This window comes from Mastigoproctus giganteus, chromosome 9, assembly GCF_048544385.1.
Source record: "Mastigoproctus giganteus isolate SK-2022 chromosome 9, ASM4854438v1, whole genome shotgun sequence".
Classification (NCBI taxonomy): Eukaryota; Metazoa; Arthropoda; class Arachnida; order Uropygi; family Thelyphonidae; genus Mastigoproctus; species Mastigoproctus giganteus.
In genome coordinates, this window is record NC_143583.1 from 90,860,328 (window position 1) to 90,880,176 (window position 19,849).

General features: G+C 35.6%; 1 protein-coding gene across 1 annotated transcript in view; it reads right to left on the reverse strand.

Annotated features, from left to right (window-relative positions):
- LOC150080536 (NEDD4-like E3 ubiquitin-protein ligase WWP1) overlaps nucleotides 1-19,849 on the reverse strand; it is a 167,013-nt gene that overhangs the window by 55,693 nt on the left and 91,471 nt on the right. The window contains exons 11-12 of the mRNA XM_090382065.1: nucleotides 16,382-16,541; nucleotides 2,484-2,617 (exon numbers count right to left, since the gene is read on the reverse strand). Coding sequence (XP_090238191.1) covers nucleotides 2,484-2,617; nucleotides 16,382-16,541 — 294 coding nt within the window. The remainder of the gene's footprint in view (nucleotides 1-2,483; nucleotides 2,618-16,381; nucleotides 16,542-19,849) is intronic.

A 19,849-nucleotide genomic window follows, 5' to 3' on the forward strand; every position in this document is an offset into this window, starting at 1 on the left:
CTAATGATTTTCTAATAACTGAAAGCAAAGTGGAGGAGAAATTGTTGAAGTTAAACATAAGAAAAGCACCTGGGGTGGATGGGATCTATCCAGTTATATTAAAGGAGGCGGCAAAGCAACTAAGCAAACCCTTAGCCATAATTATGAGAGCATTCTTGGATTCAGGGGAGGTCCCCACAGATTGGAGTTGTGCAAATATATCCCCAATTCACAAAGGGGGATCGAAGGGTGACACAAGTAATTACAGACCAGTTAGTTTAACTTTTGTTCCGGGTAAAATAATGGAGTCACTGGTTAAAGATGCATTGCAGAATCATCAAGACAAGACTGCAGCAATAATTCAGACACAGCATGGGTTTGTTAAGGAAAAGTCTTGTCTGACAAATTTGATAGGATATTATGATGTGGTTACAAAGGAACTGGATGCAAAAAATAATTTTGATATCATATAATGTTTCTGGATTTCAGGAAAGCTTTTGACACTGTTGCGCATGGAAGACTATTGTACAAATTGGAGCAGAATGGTATTAAGGGTAAGTTGCTACAATGGATAAAAGGATGGTTAAGTGGGAGAAGACAGAGGGTGGTAATCAATGGATGCTGTCTTCGTGGACTAATGTTATTAGTGGAGTCCCACAGGGTTCGGTGTTAGGTCCACTGTTGTTTTGAATATTTATCAATGATATTGATGAAGGTATATCAGGCTTAATGTCGAAGTTTGCAGATGATACAAAGGTTGGCAGGGTTATTAATGACAATAATTGCAGTGTGCTACTGCAACAGGATCTAGATAATTTGGGCAGATGGGCTAAGAAGTGGCAACTGAAGTTTAACCTTGACAAATGCAAAGTACTGCATATGGGTAGAAGTAACCCCAGCGAAACGTACCAACTGTGTGGTACTACACTTAAGGTGGTAGAAAATGAAAAAGACCTCGGAGTAATTGTGCAGTCAGATATGAAGTTTTCTGAGCAATGCAGACAGGCTGCCAGGGCAGGTCATGGGGTTTTGTCAATGATATATAGGAATTTTGCTAGCAGGGAGAAGGAGGTGATCGTCCCTCTGTATAAGGCAATGGTCAGGCCACGCCTTGAGTACTGCATATTGGTCTGGAGGCCTCATTTTAGGAAGGATGTAGATTTACTTGAGTGTGTACAGAGAAGGGCAACAAGATTGGTGAAGGGAATGAAGGGATCCTCTTACCAAGAGAGGCTTAAGTTCTGCAAATTGCAGTGGCTGGAGACTAGGTACCTGCGCAGTGATCTGATTGAGGTATATAAGGCCTTGAATGGGTTGAGCACGCTGAATTCTGATGGGATCCTTCCACTTGTTCAGATTACGAACCTAAGGGGGCATAAATTCAAATTAAGACAGAGGTAGAATAGATGTGCAGAAATTTGCCTTTAGCCAGTGGGTGGTTAATTGCTGGAACAAACTTCCATATGTCGTTGTGGAAGTTGACAGGTTAAATAAATTTAAGGAGGAACTGGACAGGGATTTGGAGGGAATGGTGTGATTTTTTTTTTTTTTTTTATGAAAACCCCAAACACGAAAGGTATCAAAACCTATAGTACTTAGTACCGTGCATGGGTTGAAGGAGGAGTATGGGGGGAGGGGGATGCCGGAAACTTTGCTCTAGAGACTAAACATGGGTTTCACCACTTCAAGCCTCCAATAAGCAAAGTGGTGGTATTTCACCGGTTGATGGAAGTCACCTACCACCTGATGCTGCATAAGTTCATACACTTGCTTTCTTGCATCACATGCCACTACTACTACTACTACTACTTTCTAAACATTGTGAGGAAATTGACAGTGACAAGGGCACCTGTTCATATAGGCCAACTAGGTGGTCTCCAAAAAACCTCAGCATACATCTAACCTTGGAGTTTGAGCAAATTGAGAGGGAGGCACCGACTACATGATTTGCCTAGGTTGTCAGTCGCTGGTAACAATCTAGGGATCATTATGGTGACAATATCAAAAATGCAATAATGTGCAAGTACATGAATGAGTTGCATCATCCATTACATCAGTGGTGATTCATTTGGCCACTGATATAATGGGTGACACCTAACTAATAGAATTGGTGGGACAATTCACCAATGGGTCACTGCAATTAATGCCTTGCAGCCCAGCACGAATGTATTAAATAAAGAGCTTTATTCTTTAGGGGATAAAACATTTGTACATATTTCAAATTTAAAAATACAATTTCTTTTGCAGTACATAAAAACTTGTGCGTTCATTTTCAGGCTTCTTCTTCTACTTTTTCTCTTTTTTCCTCTCAAATTTGACCACAAATTCCACACCTCCTTGAATAATATAGCATCTTCATCTAGTAGACAGTTTTTCTTTCAGATTATTAGTTAGACCTATAAAATTTCACTTGGAAGTTATATCACATCAGCCTTTCAGTATTGTTTAGGGATTTAAATAAGAAGAAAATTTATTTTCTCAATGTAAAAGTAAGCTATAAGTACCTTATCCATATCATGGAATTATACACTTCAGGATCGATATATTTTACATCATGCATGGTTAGCCTTTTCCCCAGTATTTGCTTATAAAAAGGTAAAGTAAACCCATAAGAAATTTGCATTCCATGAAAGAGAGCCTAGATAAAAGAATAAGCATTAGTAATAATTTTTTCTGTATATAATTGAAATAAAACAACATTACATAGACCTGCAAATATTTTTATGGTATACTGCAGTAAGTTCAAAAATAATTTATTGTGGGTACCACAGTATAAAATTTATATACATATTACTTGAACCTTACCAGATTTTCTTCTCTTCAGGGTTGCCAATGCAAACTGATTTCAAAGCAAAATTAGTTGCAGGTCTGATATATATAAAGGCACTCACATCTTTCTCTTTTGCTTTCCCTGTCAAATGTCATTTAAAAATGATTGTCTCGATATAACTGGCTAATAAAAAAAAAAGGATACAAAGAAAAGCAGTATGCCTTCTATCTCTGTTCAGGTCATTGTTATGTTATGATTCCATCTTCAAAATAATTTCAGTTGAAAATCTTATTGTACCAGAAACCTATATGATAGTATTACTCTGCCATTATAGTAAAGATTTAAATTTATAATGAACCAAAGTTTCTTCTCTTACTTCTTATAATATCCCAAGAAAAGAAACAAAGACTTTGAAATTATAAAAGAACAAAAGTGTTCAATCAATTTTTCCTGATATTACAATAGATATGTTAATTTCACTGTCCAATAAAGAGAGCAAATATGAAAACAATACTATTAACACATTAATAAATTCAATAATTAATGTAAAAACAAAACAAGAATTTAATCCTTTTTACAGTGGTGTGCCAAAAAATAAAAAAAGAAATGTTTTGGCAGGCTATTCCCTCTACTGGTTAACATATCAATGTGCAAAACACCCTTATTGGAATAAAAATATATTTGCTATTACAACATAACACTGTTATCTAAAACTGAATACAGAATATAAATAAACTTAAAATGAAAATAAAATTAAATGCAGATTTTTAAAAAGAAACTCAGTGAGATTTTTGAATTTTTAAATCTGCAAATATATGAATTAATTTCTGATGTTTGCCACACAACCAAATTTGAATATAGGCTCTGTTAGCATAGCTCACAAACATAAGTCAACCAAAATCTGCACATAAAGAGCAGAGAAACATCGTGGGAAAATCATTGAATCTTGCTTATGAACAAATCAGCAGAAGACAGCAGCATATTTTACCAAATCAGTATAAGACAGCAGTATATTTTACCAAATCAGCAGAAGACAATGACTTACAGGGTGATTTCCAAAATAGCATTTGAAATACTCAGTCATTAAGCTTGTTATAAGAAATTAAACCAATTAACAAATTACAGCCAGTCATTGAGTATAATACCTCCCACTCTCCAGATCCCATTTCATGCAGTCAATAATGGTGTCAATGTTATCCATCTTATGGCAATGTACTTGGCATATGGACTATGTGGACTGTGGTCGCTGTCACTACCTCTTGATATTTAGTTAGAAATTTAATAATTTTTGCATCACCAGGTCCTATATAAATTTTAAAAATTTATATAGGACCTGGTGATGTAACTGCCTTGTGAACCAATCGATATTTACTGTCAGTTAAAATATTTTCACAGTAAAGCAGAATGCCAGTTAGGTAGGATTCATTTGCAAGTTACAGCTGTAAATTTGTAAATGTTTTGAATGGAAGTGTTTAAGTGTTTTAAATGGAAATATCTTTGAAACATGTTCAAACACTGCAGTTATTGAGTCTCTGATTAGCAAAAACATTGGACCTATTGTGACTGGAAATGGATCTTAGATTGATCTAAGATCCATTTCCACAATGATCTGGAAAACACGAAACAGTCCATGTCCATTTCTTTGGACATGAGAAGTTTTATGCAATAAAATATCTCCATGGCCAAAGAAATTCAAAGTCAAAATATCAACTATCAAAGTGATGTCTGTTTTTTTTTTTTTTGGGATTCTAGGGTGCCATCCATGTCAAATTTTTAGGAAAAAGGGACCAATATCAATTCAGTCCAATACACTAAAGATATCGGACAGCTCAAAAAAAGGAAATATTCAAACAAGCAAGGACTGGCAATATAGCAGTGTTGCTTTGACATGACAATGCATCATACCCTCCCCCTGTAACAGTACAATAACTGGGATATACAGTTGTATCACATCCTTCTTATAGTGTAGATTTGGTTCAAAGGGACTTTTCGTTGCTACAGCTTAAAGAACATTTCTGAGATAAGAGATAATTATAATGAAGAAGAAAGCAGCTATAAAAGGATAGGCAGCTTCTTTGTCAAAAAAATTGAACTGAAACAGCCAAAAACTCATTAGATGCTGGATAAAATGTATCAAGTTAGTTAGGGCATACATAAAAAGATGATACATGAAATTAAAGACAACTTTTTTAACTACAAAAAAACTTGTATATTTTTTGTTTTTGATTCATCTCTATTCCTTCAAATGTTATGCAATAAGAAGCATTACTTTTCAGCCCATCCTAGCACCCACACTGGCTAAAAAAATACAAACCTTTATTCAGTACCAAATCAGGCTACCTTTGTCTCAATTAACAGCAAGTGTGCAGTGTGGCATGGATTCTATAAGGTGTTTTAGTGCATTTTGGTCTAACTGTAACCATTCTTCCAGCAAAATATCATGTAGCTGTGATAAAGTTGAAGGAAGAAGACTTTGTTGCCGAATAACTCTCTCCAGCATATCTCACATATTCTCAATAGGACTGAGATCAGATGAACGTTGGGGCCAGGGACGATGGTGGAAATCCATATCATGTTCTCCAAACCATTTTTGCACAATTCTGCTGCTGGATGACAATGCCTGTTGCATTGTCATCCTTAAAGTGGCCATCACCATCAAGATAAAAGTGTAATATTGCAGGGTGCAGTAGATGTGATACAAAATTCAGGTAATTCCAGGATGACATTCAACCTCCCACAGGTATCAGTGGATCCAGAGTGTGTGCTACTGCACTCTCATCCCCAACTACTCAGCAACATTACATCTTGTGATATTTAAACAATAAACAAAACTGACAATATCCTAAGAGATGCAACCTGACTAGATGCAGACATGTTACATACAAAAACACAAGTGATTGTAAGAAAATGTACATTGGTAAGACAGGACAATTACTTGACACAGGAATTCTGGAACACTGTGAACATGAGAAAAGGGATATGCCAAGAAATCCAAGCTAGCAGAACATGTTTATGAATGCTCTTATGTTTCTATTGTAAAAAATTTCAAAATTATCAGGAGAGGGGATTTATTAAAGCTATGTATATAAGAAAATTTAAAGATAAGACAATAAAAAGAAATATAGGGAGAGATATAGATGCATTATGGATGTGTCTATCTGGCAGAAATATAAATTTATAACAATTTTTTTTTTTTTTTTTTTTTTTTTACTCAGGATTTAAAAATAAATATACCTAATTACAGGAGAACTGCACATCCTGACCACTGAGAGGAAGAGTGCATGTGATCAAGGGACAGATATAGGTTCCAGAACATGATGCTGTTTAAAAGTTAATTAATACAGTGTAATATAGTTTTAATCGTCGATATCTCTTAATATTAGCCAATTTATTAACAAAAATAGATAAAAATTTGCAGAATTTTTTAAAATTCTGAATTTCATGGTGAAGCTACAGTTTTACTTTTTTTTTTTTTTTTTTGCAAAAGAAATAGAGGTAAAAACTATGTTGCTATTGGGAGATGGAGGAAATCAAAACAAGTTAAAAAAGCTGGAGTCTCTGCCATAAATCCAGAGAGTTGGAAGGTATGCACTGTGTGATGATGCAGTCTGTGAGAAGACAAATTTGTGTGAACTGCTGCCCCCCCCCCCATGAATGGGGGAAAAAGTACTCAAATGGAAAAAAAAAACAAACTCTCAAACTCAAGAACACTGCTCTAAGTAGTTCATTTGTTTTGCATGAAATCTGTTAGAATTAGCAACCATATCCAACTTCAGTGTAATCTGAAATAACACATTTTAGACTACACTAAAACTGAATTTTCTTATTAATACAGAAATAATAAACTAAGGCATTACAGTAAACCCCTGCTATTCATGGGGGTTACGTTCCTGAGAAATGTCGTGAATACTGAGTTATGGCTGCCATAGTAATAAAGGGGTTCCGTTCCAAAGTATGAAATATATAAGAAAACTAGTCTAAAATTGTGTCTATGTATGTATTATATGTACCTTCACAATATGACTATGTACATAGACAGTACATAGTGAAATTCAAGCATATGGCATCAAAATGAAAATAAGAAACAATTTAATATTAAATGTAATATTTATTAGAAATTTCAAACAAATCTTTCAAACCAGCGCCTTTGCTAGCAAAAAAACTTATCCTGCCAGTGCTATCACCAGTTTCGCTAAAGTGTTGATAAAGGAGTTTTGCCTTTTCACGAATGATGAGTGAACTTAACGGAATTTTATTTTGAGTTTGGTCTTCTATCCACAGATTTAAAGCTTTTTCCATTTTTTCTAATTTAACTTCACGAGTTACAGAGCAAATGTTTGAAGCAATTAGCACGTTTTCACGGACACTACGGCGGATTTTTTCTTCCGATTTTTTGATTGATCATACCGTTGACTCATTGATTTTATAATGTTTTGCCACTGAAGAGAGACTTTCATCATTAGAAATTTTGTGTAATAACTCAATTTTATTTGCTAATGTCATCACCTTCTTTGATATTTTCACATTTCCCTTGTTATTCGTAGCCATATTTGTGTACGGGTAAAAAAAGAACTTGTCCACAATAAAGGCACTTTCTTCCGTTAACACACTTGAAAAAGTCTGTTTTACACTGCAAAACGGTAGATTTATCACTTTTGTAAGCATATCAATTTATAAATTGATAAATTTATTCAATTTATAAGTATATAAATTAAAAGCAAACGACCAAACCTTCCATGACAAGCGCATAACACATACTGAACAAGGATTAAGCGAGAAACATCCACGCTCGGGATTTTGTCACCCCTCTCCCCCAACCCACTGAACGCTGTTTTGACCGGGAAAGATAATTTTAGCCACGCCCATGTTTTTTATGGTAGAAAATATTCATGGAGCTTTAAAATTCACATTTTTTATATTAAATCAGCGATCGCGAATACGCGAAACCGCAAATAGCGGGGGTTTACTGTATAAACAAAAATTAAAGTAGTAAAATTAAAATTAAAGTAAAGTAGTAAATTTAAAGTAAAGCAGCAAAAAATTATCATTAAAAATTATTAATGATAATTTTTACCTACTATACTGCATTTCTCAATGTGTGGCATATAATTTTATTTTATATTCTATTTCTTATAAGTAAAATATGTTTTCAAAACAATAATTATAATCTTTGAACAAATACAAATAAATTAAGCATTTTGCCATTGTACTTGTTTAATACTGATTTAAAATCAATATTTAAATAAAACAGCAATTAAATGTATCTTAGAAAAGTGAAGCAGAGCTTATTTGATCAAATAATAATTATTTTAAAATAATTTTTTAACCTAACATACATAATCACACATGTTATTCTTTCTGGCACTCTAAAATATTACCTGATTCCACACATTCAACATTCATAGCATCAAAATTGGCAGCCTGCTAATAAGTGATGGAAGAAGTGCAAAATTAGAATTAGCATTGCAATGGGTAAGATGTTTAGTCTCTTCCCAAAGCAATGGACATTGCTTTGGGAAGAGACTAAACAGATATTTACAGAGTGAATGGATATATAGTTAAGAAAAGGTTAGTTAAATGCTTTGTGGGGCAGAAGCACAAGCATTAAAGAAGGAAGATATTTTGAAGAACTTTTGTCTTTTTTTCAAAATACAGTAAACCCCCGCTATTCGTGGGGTTACATTCCTGAGAAATGCCGCGAATACTGAGTTATGGCTCCCATAGTAATAAAGGGGTTCCGTTCCAAAGTATGAAATATATAAGAAAAACTAGTCTAAAATTTTGTCTATGTATGTATTATACGTACCTTCATAATATGACTATGTACATGGACAGTACATAGTGAAATGCAAGCATATGGCATCGAAATGAAAATAAGAAACAATTTAATATTAAATGTAATATTTATTAGAAATTTCAAACTGCGCCTTTGCTGGCTAAAAAACGTATCCCGCCAGTGCTATCACCAGTTTCGCTAAAGTGTTGATAAAGGAGTTTTGCATTTTCATGAATGATGAGTGAACTTAACGGAATTTTATTTTGGGTTTGGTCTTCTATCCACAAATTTAAAGCTTTTTCCATTTTTTCTAATTTAACATCACGAGTTACACAGCAAATTTTTGAAGCAATTTTTCACGGACACTACGGCGAATTTTTTCTTCTGATTTCTTGATTGATCGTACCGTTGACTCATTGATTTTATAATGTTTTGCCACTGAGGAGACACTTTCACCATTAGAAATTTTGTCTAATAACTTAATTTTATTCGCTAATGTCATCACCTTCTTTGATCTATTAACATTTCCCTTGTTATTCGTAGTCACATTTTTGTATGGGTTAGAAAGAACTTGTCCAAATAAAGTTACTTTCTTCTATTAACACTCGAAAAAGTCTGTTTTACACTGCAAAATGGTAGATATATCACTTTTGTATGCATATCAATTTATAAATTGATAAATTTATTCAATTTATAAGCATATAAATTAAAAGCAAACGACGAAACCTTCCATGACAAGCGCATAACACATACTGAACAAGGATTAGCGAGAAACATCCACGCTCACGATTTTGTCACCCCTCTCCCCCACCCACTGAGCGCTGTTTTGACCGGGAAAGATAATTTTAGCCACACCCATGTTTTTTTATGGTGGAAAATGCTCACAGCACTTTAAAATTCACATTTTTTTAGGTTTCATTTTATATATATATATATATATATATATATTTTTTTTTTTTATGTAAACTCCAAACACGAGAGGTATTAGAACCTATAGTACTTAGTACCATGCTTGGGTTGGAGGTTGAGAAGATGAAAGAAGATATTTGTTGACATTGGACTTGAACTTCTGTAGACTGCAATTTTCAGGAAATACGTATGAAGGAAGATTGTTCCAGAAAATGACAGTTGAATGAATAAACGAGGAAGATGAAAAGTTGGTTCTGTGAGTTTGAAGTTGGACAATAAATGGATGTTGGCTGGTGCAGGCACGTGTTCGGACTGTTTTGAAAGAGAGAGCGGGAATTATAGAAGCTAATTCAGAAGAACAGTGCCCATGGAAGTATCTGTAGAAGAGGCATGCAGCAGAAACAGTACGTCTATGAGAAAGCGAGTGGAGAGACTCTGTTAGAGATGAATCATTAATTAACCTAACTGCCCTCTTCTGAATGGAATCAAGAAGCCTGAGAGAAGTTTTAAGGGGCACCACCCCAGATGTGGGAACAATATTCCATGGCAGGGCGGATTTGAGATTTATACAGAGTGAGCAGCTGTTTGGAAGAAAAGTAACACCGAGAGCGAAAGAGAAAACCAAGTTTTTTAGATGCAGAAGAAGCAATATTTGTAATGTGCTTGTGCCAAGAGAGATTAGAAGTCAGGGTAATCCCCAAAAGAGATATATCATTTTGCCTAGAAATCAGAGTGTCACTAAAGATAAGCATAGGAGCAGAAGAATCCTTTTTGCGAAATAGTAGTAGTAGTAGTAGTAGTGGCATGTGATGCAAGAAAGCAAGTGTATGAGCTTATGCAGCATCAGCCAAAAAAAAAAAAAAAAAAATCACACCATTCCCTCCAAAAGACTGTCCAGTTCCTCCTTAAATTTATTTAACCTGTCAACTTCCACAACGACATATGGAAGTTTGTTCCGGCAATTAACCACCCACTGGCTAAAGGCAAATTTCCGTACATCTATTCTACATCTGTCTTTTCTTAATTTGAATTTATGCCCCCTTAGGTTCGTAATCTGAACAAGTGGAAGGATCCCATCAGAATTCAGCATGCTCAACCAATTCAAGCCTTATATACCTCAATCAGATCACCGTGCAGTTACCTAGTCTCCAGCCACTGCAATTTGCAGAACTTAAGCCTCTCTTGATAAGAGGATCCCTTCATTCCCCTCACCAATCTTGTTGCCCTTCTCTGTACACGCTCAAGTAAATCTACATCCTTCCTAAAATGAGGCCTCCAGACCTGTACGCAGTACTCAAGGCGTGGCCTGACCATTGCCTTATACAGAGGGACAATCACCTCCTTCTCCCTGCTAGCAAAATTCCTATATATCATTGACAAAACTCCATGACCTGCCCGGGCAGCCTGTCTGCATTGCTCAGAAAACTTCATATCTGACTGCACAATTACTCCCAGGTCTTTTTAATTTTCTACCACCTTAAGTGTAGTACCACACAGTTGGTACGTTTCTCTGGGGTTACTTCTACCCATATGTAGTACTTTGCATTTGTCAAGGTTAAACTTCAGTTGCCACTTCTTAGCCCATCTGCCCAAATTATCTAGATCCTGTTGCAGTAGTACATTGCCATTACTGTCATTAACAACCCTGCCAACCTTTGTATCATCTGCAAACTTTGACATTAAGCCTGATATACCTTCAACAATATCATTGATAAATATTCAAAACAACAGTGGACCTAACACCGAACCCTGTGGGACTCCACTAATAACATTAGTCCACGAAGAGCAGCACCCATTGATTACCACCATCTGTCTTCTCCCACTTAACCATCCTTTTATCCATTGTAGCAACTTACCCTTAATACCATTCTGCTCCAATTTGTACAATAGTCTTCCATGCGCAACAGTGTCAAAAGCTTTCCTGAAATCCAAAAACAGTATATGATATCAAAATTATTTTTTGCATCCAGTTCCTTTGTAACCACATCATAATATCCTATCAAATTTGTCAGACAAGACTTTCCCTTAACAAACCCATGCTGTGTCTGAATTATTGCTGCAGTCTTGTCTAGATGATCCTGCAATGCATCATTAACCAGTGACTCCATTATTTTACCCGGAACAAAAGTTAAACTAACTGGTCTGTAATTACTCATGTCACCCTTCGATCCACCTTTGTGAATTGGGGATACATTTGCACATCTCCAGTCCGTGGGGACCTCCCCTGACTCCAAGGACGCTCTCATAATTATGGCTAAGGGTTTGCTTAGTTGCTTTGCCGCCTCCTTTAATATAACTGGATAGATCCCATCCACCCCAGGTGCTTTTCTTATGTTTAACTTCAACAATTTTTCCTCCACTTTGCTTTCAGTTATTAGAAAATCATTAAGTAAACTGCTACAATTTGATAACCTTCTGCCATTTTCAAACCTTAATAATTCCTCATGTGTGAATGTAGATGCAAAATACTCATTCAGTTTGTTTACTCCCAGATCTATCTGAGCAGGATCATCAACAGTCAAACCATCGATGTCAAGTGGACCAATCAGATTCATCCCCTTCCTTTTAGAGTTTATATAAGTAAAGAAATCCTTGCTGTTTTTCTTAGCACCTTTTGCCAAGGATTTCTCGTAATCTGCCTTCGCCTGCCTAACCTCCTTTGTGACCTGATTGCAGACTAGCTTATATCTGCCATAGGCTTCTGAGTCGCTTGATAATTTATATGCATCCCATGCATTTTTCTTCTCTGTTACGAGTCTCATTAGTTCATTAGATAACCATTTAGGCCTAAACCTTGAACAATATTTCTTAATAGGCATGAAACTTTTAGTAGCATCCACGATGCTTCCCACTTAGAATTACTGTTGGTAACATCGTCAGTTGATCCCACTGTACAGAATTTAAAAACTGTCAGAGACCACTGTACTCACCTTTATGGAAGCAAAAACCCTTTCCTTTACCCCTGATGGTAATTAAATCTTTAAGTAAATCCCACATCAGTACACTGTGATCACTGCCACCTAGTGGTTCCTTTATCTGCAAATTCTTAATACACGAATGATCACTGCTGATAACCAGATCAAGAGTATTACTTTCTCTTGTTGCCTCTCAAACAAGCTGCTGCAGAAAACAATCATCCAATAAATCCACAAAAGTCTGACTAATGTGTGAGTGATCAACCCACAAGTTCCAATCAATATCTGGGAAGTTAAAATCCCCCATTATAAGACATTCCGATTTACTAGCCCACTGTATTTCTCTGTACAACTGTTCATTGTATTCATTCGAGTCATTAGGCTTATAACGCACTCCTACTCTTATTTTTGCTTTCGCAGTGCTTATGTCACACCAAACTGACTCAACAGTGCACTGTTCATCTATATCAACTGGATGTACTTCCAGTTGATATAGATCAAAGATATAAGAGAAGACTGAGTTTTAGAAGGGTTGAAATCAACTAAGTTGTCTTTGCCCCACTGGAGAATTACCTGAAGATCGGCATTTAAGGAATTGGTAGCAGATTTTCAAGAAGTTGAAGCTGATTGAGCAGGACAAGGTTTCTTAAAATGGAAAGTGGAATGCAATGTGCTATCATAGGCAAAACTATGGATAGGATTTCCAGTCAATGGAAGAAGGTCATTAATATACAAGAGGAAAAGAGTGGGGGAAAGAACTTGGGGGACACCGGCATTAGTGGAGATGTTAGAAGACACAGAGACATCTACCATCACCCTCAGTGAGCGATCAGAGAGAAAACTTGATAACCAATTACTAAAAACAGTTGGCAAACCATAAGATGGAAGCTTGTTTGAAAGACCTTTATGCCAAACACGATCGAAAGCCTTTGAGATGTGAACAGCAACTACTTGTGTTTCACCGAACCTTTCCATTGAATTAATCCATAAATGGGTAACATAAGCCAGAATATCACCAGTGGATCGACACTGACGGAATCCATACTGGCGATCGTTGATCAGACAGAAGGTTTCTAGGCAGTTTAAAATTTGGCAGTTAATTGATTTCTCCATTACTTTAGAAAGAGTAGAAGTAATTGCAATGGGACGATAATTGGATGGGAGGGATTTGTCACTCTTTTTAGGAACTGGCTGGATATGAGCAAATTTCCAAGCAGAAGGAAAAACACCTTTGGAATAAGAAAGTGAAAAAAGGCGGCAAAGAATAGGAGTAAGTTCAGGAGCTTGGGTTTTGAGAACAAGTGGAGAAATACCATCAAGACCTGGAGCTTTCTTACCATCGAGATTCGTCAAAATCCTTCTGACATCCTTTTGACGGAAGACCACAGGAGGCATTGAATGGAGCGTGTTGGGAATAGTGGGAGGTGTTTTACCAAGATCGTTAATGCATGAGTTGAAAGAAAAATGGGATGCTAGCAGGTCAGCTTTATCCTTGGCTGAAGTGACAATAGAACCATCTGGTTTGGATAGAGTGGGAGCAGAGATGGACAAAAGTTGTGGCCAATAGCTTTGGCAAGAGACCAGAATGCTCGGCTACCATTAGGGCAAGAAACAAGTTTTCTACTCTTAGCCTGTTCAAACTCGAGTTTGGACTGGTTAATAGCTGCTTTACAATTGTTGCAAGCGTTGGTGTAGGCAGAAAATGAAACTGAAGAATTAGAAACAAGCCAATTACGATATGCAACATTCTTCTCTTGAACAGACTTAGCACATTTATTGGAAAACCAAGGTTTAGATAAAGGACGAGATTTTAAAGTGGAGTGTGGGATAAAGGATTCCATTCCTGCAAGAATAAATTCACTGACACGATCTGAGCAATGTTGACATCAGAACTTTTGAAACAGTAATCCGACCAAGGAAAAGAAGAAAATTAGTCTCGCAGGTCATCCCATTTTGCATTCTTGTAATGCCAAACAACACGAGGTTGGGAATAGCCACGAGATAAAGGTTCCATTGGAGAAGAGACAATCACCAAGTTGTGATCTGAAGTGCCTAAAGGACCTCTCACTTCGATCGTGTACTTAGAAGGGTTGTTTGTGAGAAAAAGATCAAGCGTATTGGCTGTATGATTAGGATTGTCTGGTATTCTTGTAGATAAAAGAAAAACCTGTGCAAGATCATTCGTAATTGCAAAGGCCTCAGCATCTCGACCAGCTGGGTCGGTATGACTAGAAAACGGAAGCCAGCGACCGCGAATACAGATACCGCGAATAGTGGGGGTTTACAGTAACGCATTGAACAAAGTTAAAGAAAATCCTTAACTCCTCATACTGCTTAAAATCACTGTTATCACTTACCTGTATAAACTTTATTAAAAAGAGAATAATATCACTTCATCTTTTTTTTCAATCAATCAATAAATTCTATCATCAATAAATTCTATCACTGCTAAAAGTTCCCAAAGTTCTGTTCTAAATAATTGCAAATAAACAATTTTTCATCCGCTACTTAAACTTCAAATAAAATGCAGAGATCTTACACACTGCTCCAATTTGTACAATAGTCTTCCATGTGCAACAGTATCAAAAGCTTTCCTAAGATCCAAGTATATGATATCAAAGTTATTTCCTGCATCCAGTTCCTTTGGACCACATCATAGTATCCAATCAAATTGGTCAGACAAGACCTAACCTTAACAAACCCATCCTGTATCCGAACTATAACTGAAGTGTCTAGATGATCCTCCAGTGCTTCTTTAAGCAGTGTCTTCATTAATTTCCCCAGAACAGAAGTTAAACTACTAGGTCTGTAATTACTTTTGTCACCTTTTGATCCTCCTTTGTGAATTGAGATCACATTTGCACATCTCCGGCCCATGGATACCTCCCTTCAATCCAAGGAAACTCTCATAATTATGACTAAGGGTTTACTTACTTACTTTGCCACCTCCTTTAATATAACTGGATAGATCCCATTTACCCCCAGGTGCCTGTTTTATGTTTATCTTCAACAATTTCTCCTCCACTTTGCTCTCAGTTATTAAAAAATCATTACTATGGTATACAAAACACAGATATAAAAATTATACAAACCGTCATAACTATTTCACTGAATAGAGATAAATTTTCAGTCATTTCAGAAAGTTACAATTTAAATAGCAGTCCCTACAATGATACTGTTGTGCTGACTAGTATGTGAGGTATTTTCTTTTTTTAATATATTATTTTTCAGTGTTCTGTTTCTAAGACAGCAGCACTAGCAATTGCTAAAAGTGATAAACAATCAAATACATTAGTTTTAAATGAATATGAAGGCATTGCTCAAAAAGCAAAACTTAAGAATTATTAAAAATTGCATACACTACATAGTGGATTAATAAAAATTCAGTATAAAGTTGAATCAAACAAACAAGGTAAGTAAAATTACTTATTATTATTTTGAAGCCATTTTCCTTCATTACTGCCAAGTTATTCAGCCTTTACAACCCACTAGTGGTAATACATATTACATTAACTTTTGGACAGACTGGCTGTATATGTACAACATGACTTAATTGTGGAGACTGACTTTCACAAAGTAATTCCTTCTTTTTTTTTTTTTATTTCCTTCTATTCAAGAAATAGGAGAATAAGATCATTTTGCTAAAAAAACTTCCCAGTCTTTATAGGGTTAAAAATAATTCTATAAGGTTAGAAATAAATAAGTAATGAGAGGAAGAAAATCAAAGAATGATAAAGAAAAGAAAGGAAAATTCGATTGGAAAAGTACTGATGGGAAAGAGTTTATTAAGAAACCTAATTGAAGGGAAGGCAATGAGCAAAGGAGAGGGTTAGAGACAAGGAGAGAGGGAGACATAACTGAGTTCTGGTTTTCGTGGACCTACCACATTGCAGAGAACTTATGATGAATATTAAATTAAACAAGGATTAAACAGCAATGTTTAGAATTACCTGATTTATTGTTATAATAAGAATGAAACTGATATCAATAAATTAATTCTCAGAATAATTTAAAATATTTATTTATCCATACCATTGCAATAAATCTCCCAATAAAATGAAAATATACAAGATGGTCTGGATTAACAGATGATGATGGGTTAATTTTCAAGGTGCAGTTTTTAATACCTGTATATTCAAACAGACAATACATGGGATTAAACATCTCGTGGGACAGCAAGATAAACCATTCCCTGAAATTTTAAAAAAGAAAATTAAAATGAAATCTATGATAGATATATAACACAGTGAAACCATACACAGTTTTAGATGCAAAAATATTAAAATTTGACATACCTAAAATGAAAAAGCTGATCTGATAGTAAAAGGTTTATTGTATTAGTATTGACAGTGGCAAATGATGCAAGAAAGGAAGCTTATACAGCATCAGCCAAAGGAAAAAAAAAATCCCATTTCACCTATCCACCCACTCCAATTGTTGTTCAGTAATTCCTTCAATTTATTCAAACTATCCACTTCCACAAAAAAATGTATGGAAGCTTGTTCCAGCAATCAACTACCCATTGGCTGAAGGCAAACTTCTGTACATTTATTCTGCAATCATTTTTTGTCAATGTGCATAGTCCAAGCAAGAGGAAGAATCCCATCAGCATTGAGCTTGCTCAAACAATTCAAAGCCTTAAACACCTCAATCAGGTCACAGGTGCTTAGTCTCTGGATGCTGCAATTTGCAGAACTGAAGCTTTTCTTGGTAAGAGCACCCCTTTGTTCCTCTAACCAATCTCTTTGCCTTTCTCTGTACTCATTCCAACAGCTCTACATCTTTATTAAAATGAGGTCTCCAGAATTGAATGCAGTAATCTTGAATCAGGCCAAGATGTGGCCTGATCATTGTCTTATACAATGGGATAATTAAGGTAGCTAACAAACTAAATGAGTATTTTGTATCTACATTTGCGCATGAGAAGTTATTCAGGAAGGGCAATTCCAGAGGTGAATTAAACTCTGGCAGTGAGCTAGATGATTTTGTAATAACTGAGAGAAAAGTGGAGGAGAAATTGTTGAAGATAAACATAAGAAAGGCACCTGGGGTGGAAGAAATCTATCCAGTTATATTAAAGGAGGCAGTAAAGGAAGTAAGCAAACACTTAGCCATAATTATGAGAGATCCTTGAACTCAGGTGAGGTACCCATAGACTGGAGATGTGCAAATGTAACCCCAATTCACAAAGGAGGATCAAAGGCTGACACAAGTAATTATAGACCTGTTAGTTTAACTTCGGTTCCAGGAAAATTAATGGAGGCACTGGTTAAAGAAGCACTGCAGGATCATTTGGACAAGAATTCAGTTATAGCTCAGACACAGCATGGTTTTGTTAAGGGCAGGTCTTGTCTGACCAATTTGATTGGATACTATGATGTAGTCACAAAGGAACTGGATGCAAAGAATAATTTTGATATCATATATCTGGATCTTAGAAAGGCTTTTGATACTGTTGCAGATGGAAGAGTGCTGCACAAATTGGAGCAGTGTGGAATTGGAAGCAAATTGCTGCTATGGATAAAGGGATGGTTGAGAGGGAGAAGACAGAGAGTGGTAATCAATGAACACTGCTCTTCGTGGACTAATGTTATTAGTGGAGTCCCCCAGGGTTCAGTATTGGGTCCATTGTTGTTTTCTGTATTTATTAATGATAATGGTATATCAGGCTTAATGTCCAAGTTTACAGATGATGCAAAGGTCGGCAGGGTTGTTAATGATGCTAATGACAATACGCTGCTGCATCAGGACCTAGAAAAGTTGAGCAGATGGACTGAGAGGTGGCAACTGAAGTTCAACATTGACAATTGCAAAGTACTCCATATGGATAGCAGTAACCTCAGAGTAATGTATCAATTGTGTGAGAATGAAAAGGACCTGGGGGAAATTGTACAGGCAGACATGAAATTTTTTGAGCAGTGCAGATGGTCTGCAAGAGTAGCTCATGGTGCCTTGTCAATGATATACAGAAATTTTTATAGCAGGGATAAGGAGATGATTATCCCCTTGTATAAGGCAATGGTCAGGCCACACCTTGAGTACTGTATACAGGTCCGGAAGCCTAATTTTAAGAAGGATGTTTAGCTGCTGGAATGAGAACAGAGAAGGCAACAAGATTAGTGTATGGAACAAAGGGATTGCTCTTATGAAGAAAGGTTAAGTTTTGCAAATTATAGTGTCTGGAGACTAGGTACCTGCAAGGTGATCTGATTGAGGTGTATAAAGCCTTGAATGGTTTGAGCATGCTCAATGCTGATGGGATTCTTCCTCTTGTTCAGAATAATCGCCCAAGAGGACATAAATTCAAACTGAAGAAAGACAGTTGTAGGATAGATGTGCAGAAGTTTGCCTTTAGCCAATGGGTGGTTGAGCCAGCAATCAATTGCTGGAACAAAATTTTCATAGATGGGTGTGAAATGAGAAGGTTTTTTTTTTTTTTTTTTTTTTTTTTTTATGGCTGATGCTATATAAGCTTGCTTTCTTGCATCATGTGCCTTTACTAATGCTAATGCTAATAATCAACTCCTTATTTCTGCATTGTCATTGACAAGACTCCACGAGCTGTCCTGGCAGCTTGTCTGCACTGCTTAAAGAACTTATATCTTGTTGCACAATTACCCCCAGGTCTTTTTTATTTTATACTACTCTGAGTTTAGTACCACATAGTTGGTACATTACTTTGGGGATTACTGCTACCCATATGCAGTATCTTGCATTTGTCAATGTTAAACTTCAGTTACCATTTTTCAGCCCATGTGCATAATATTTCTAAATATTGTTGCAGCAGCATACCTTCCTTACTGTCATTAACTCCCTACCAACTATTGTATCATCTACAAAGTTGGACATGAAGCCTGATATACCCTCATCAATATCATTGATAAATATAGAAAACAACGATGGGCCCAACATCGAACCTTGTGGAATACCAGTAATAACATTAGTCTGCGAAGAGCAGTGTCTGTTTATATAGTCTCTCTCTTCTCCCACACAACTATCCCTTTATTCATAACAGCGATTTTACTTTAATGCCACACTGCTCCAATTTGTACAGCAGTCTTTTATGTATAGCAGCATCAAAAGCTTTCCTGAAATTCAAGTATATGATAACAAATCAAATTCAATTTAATTTAGAATACTACACTAAAATAATATTCTTAAATGCAATAACACTGTGCACTGATTATGCAGCAATAATATGTATTATGCTATCAAGTTTTATGTTATTAAATACAGTATATATATATATATATATATACTGTATTTATATATATACTGTATTTATATATATACAGTATATATATATATACAGTATATATATATATATATATCTACATATATATATATATATATATATATATATATATATATATATTGTGATATCAAGTTTATGTTATATGTATTACATTATTGAGTTTATGCTATACCATCATGCTTGTAAAGTTATAATTTAATTATTATAATAGCTAATAAAATTATCCATTAACACTAATCTGCATG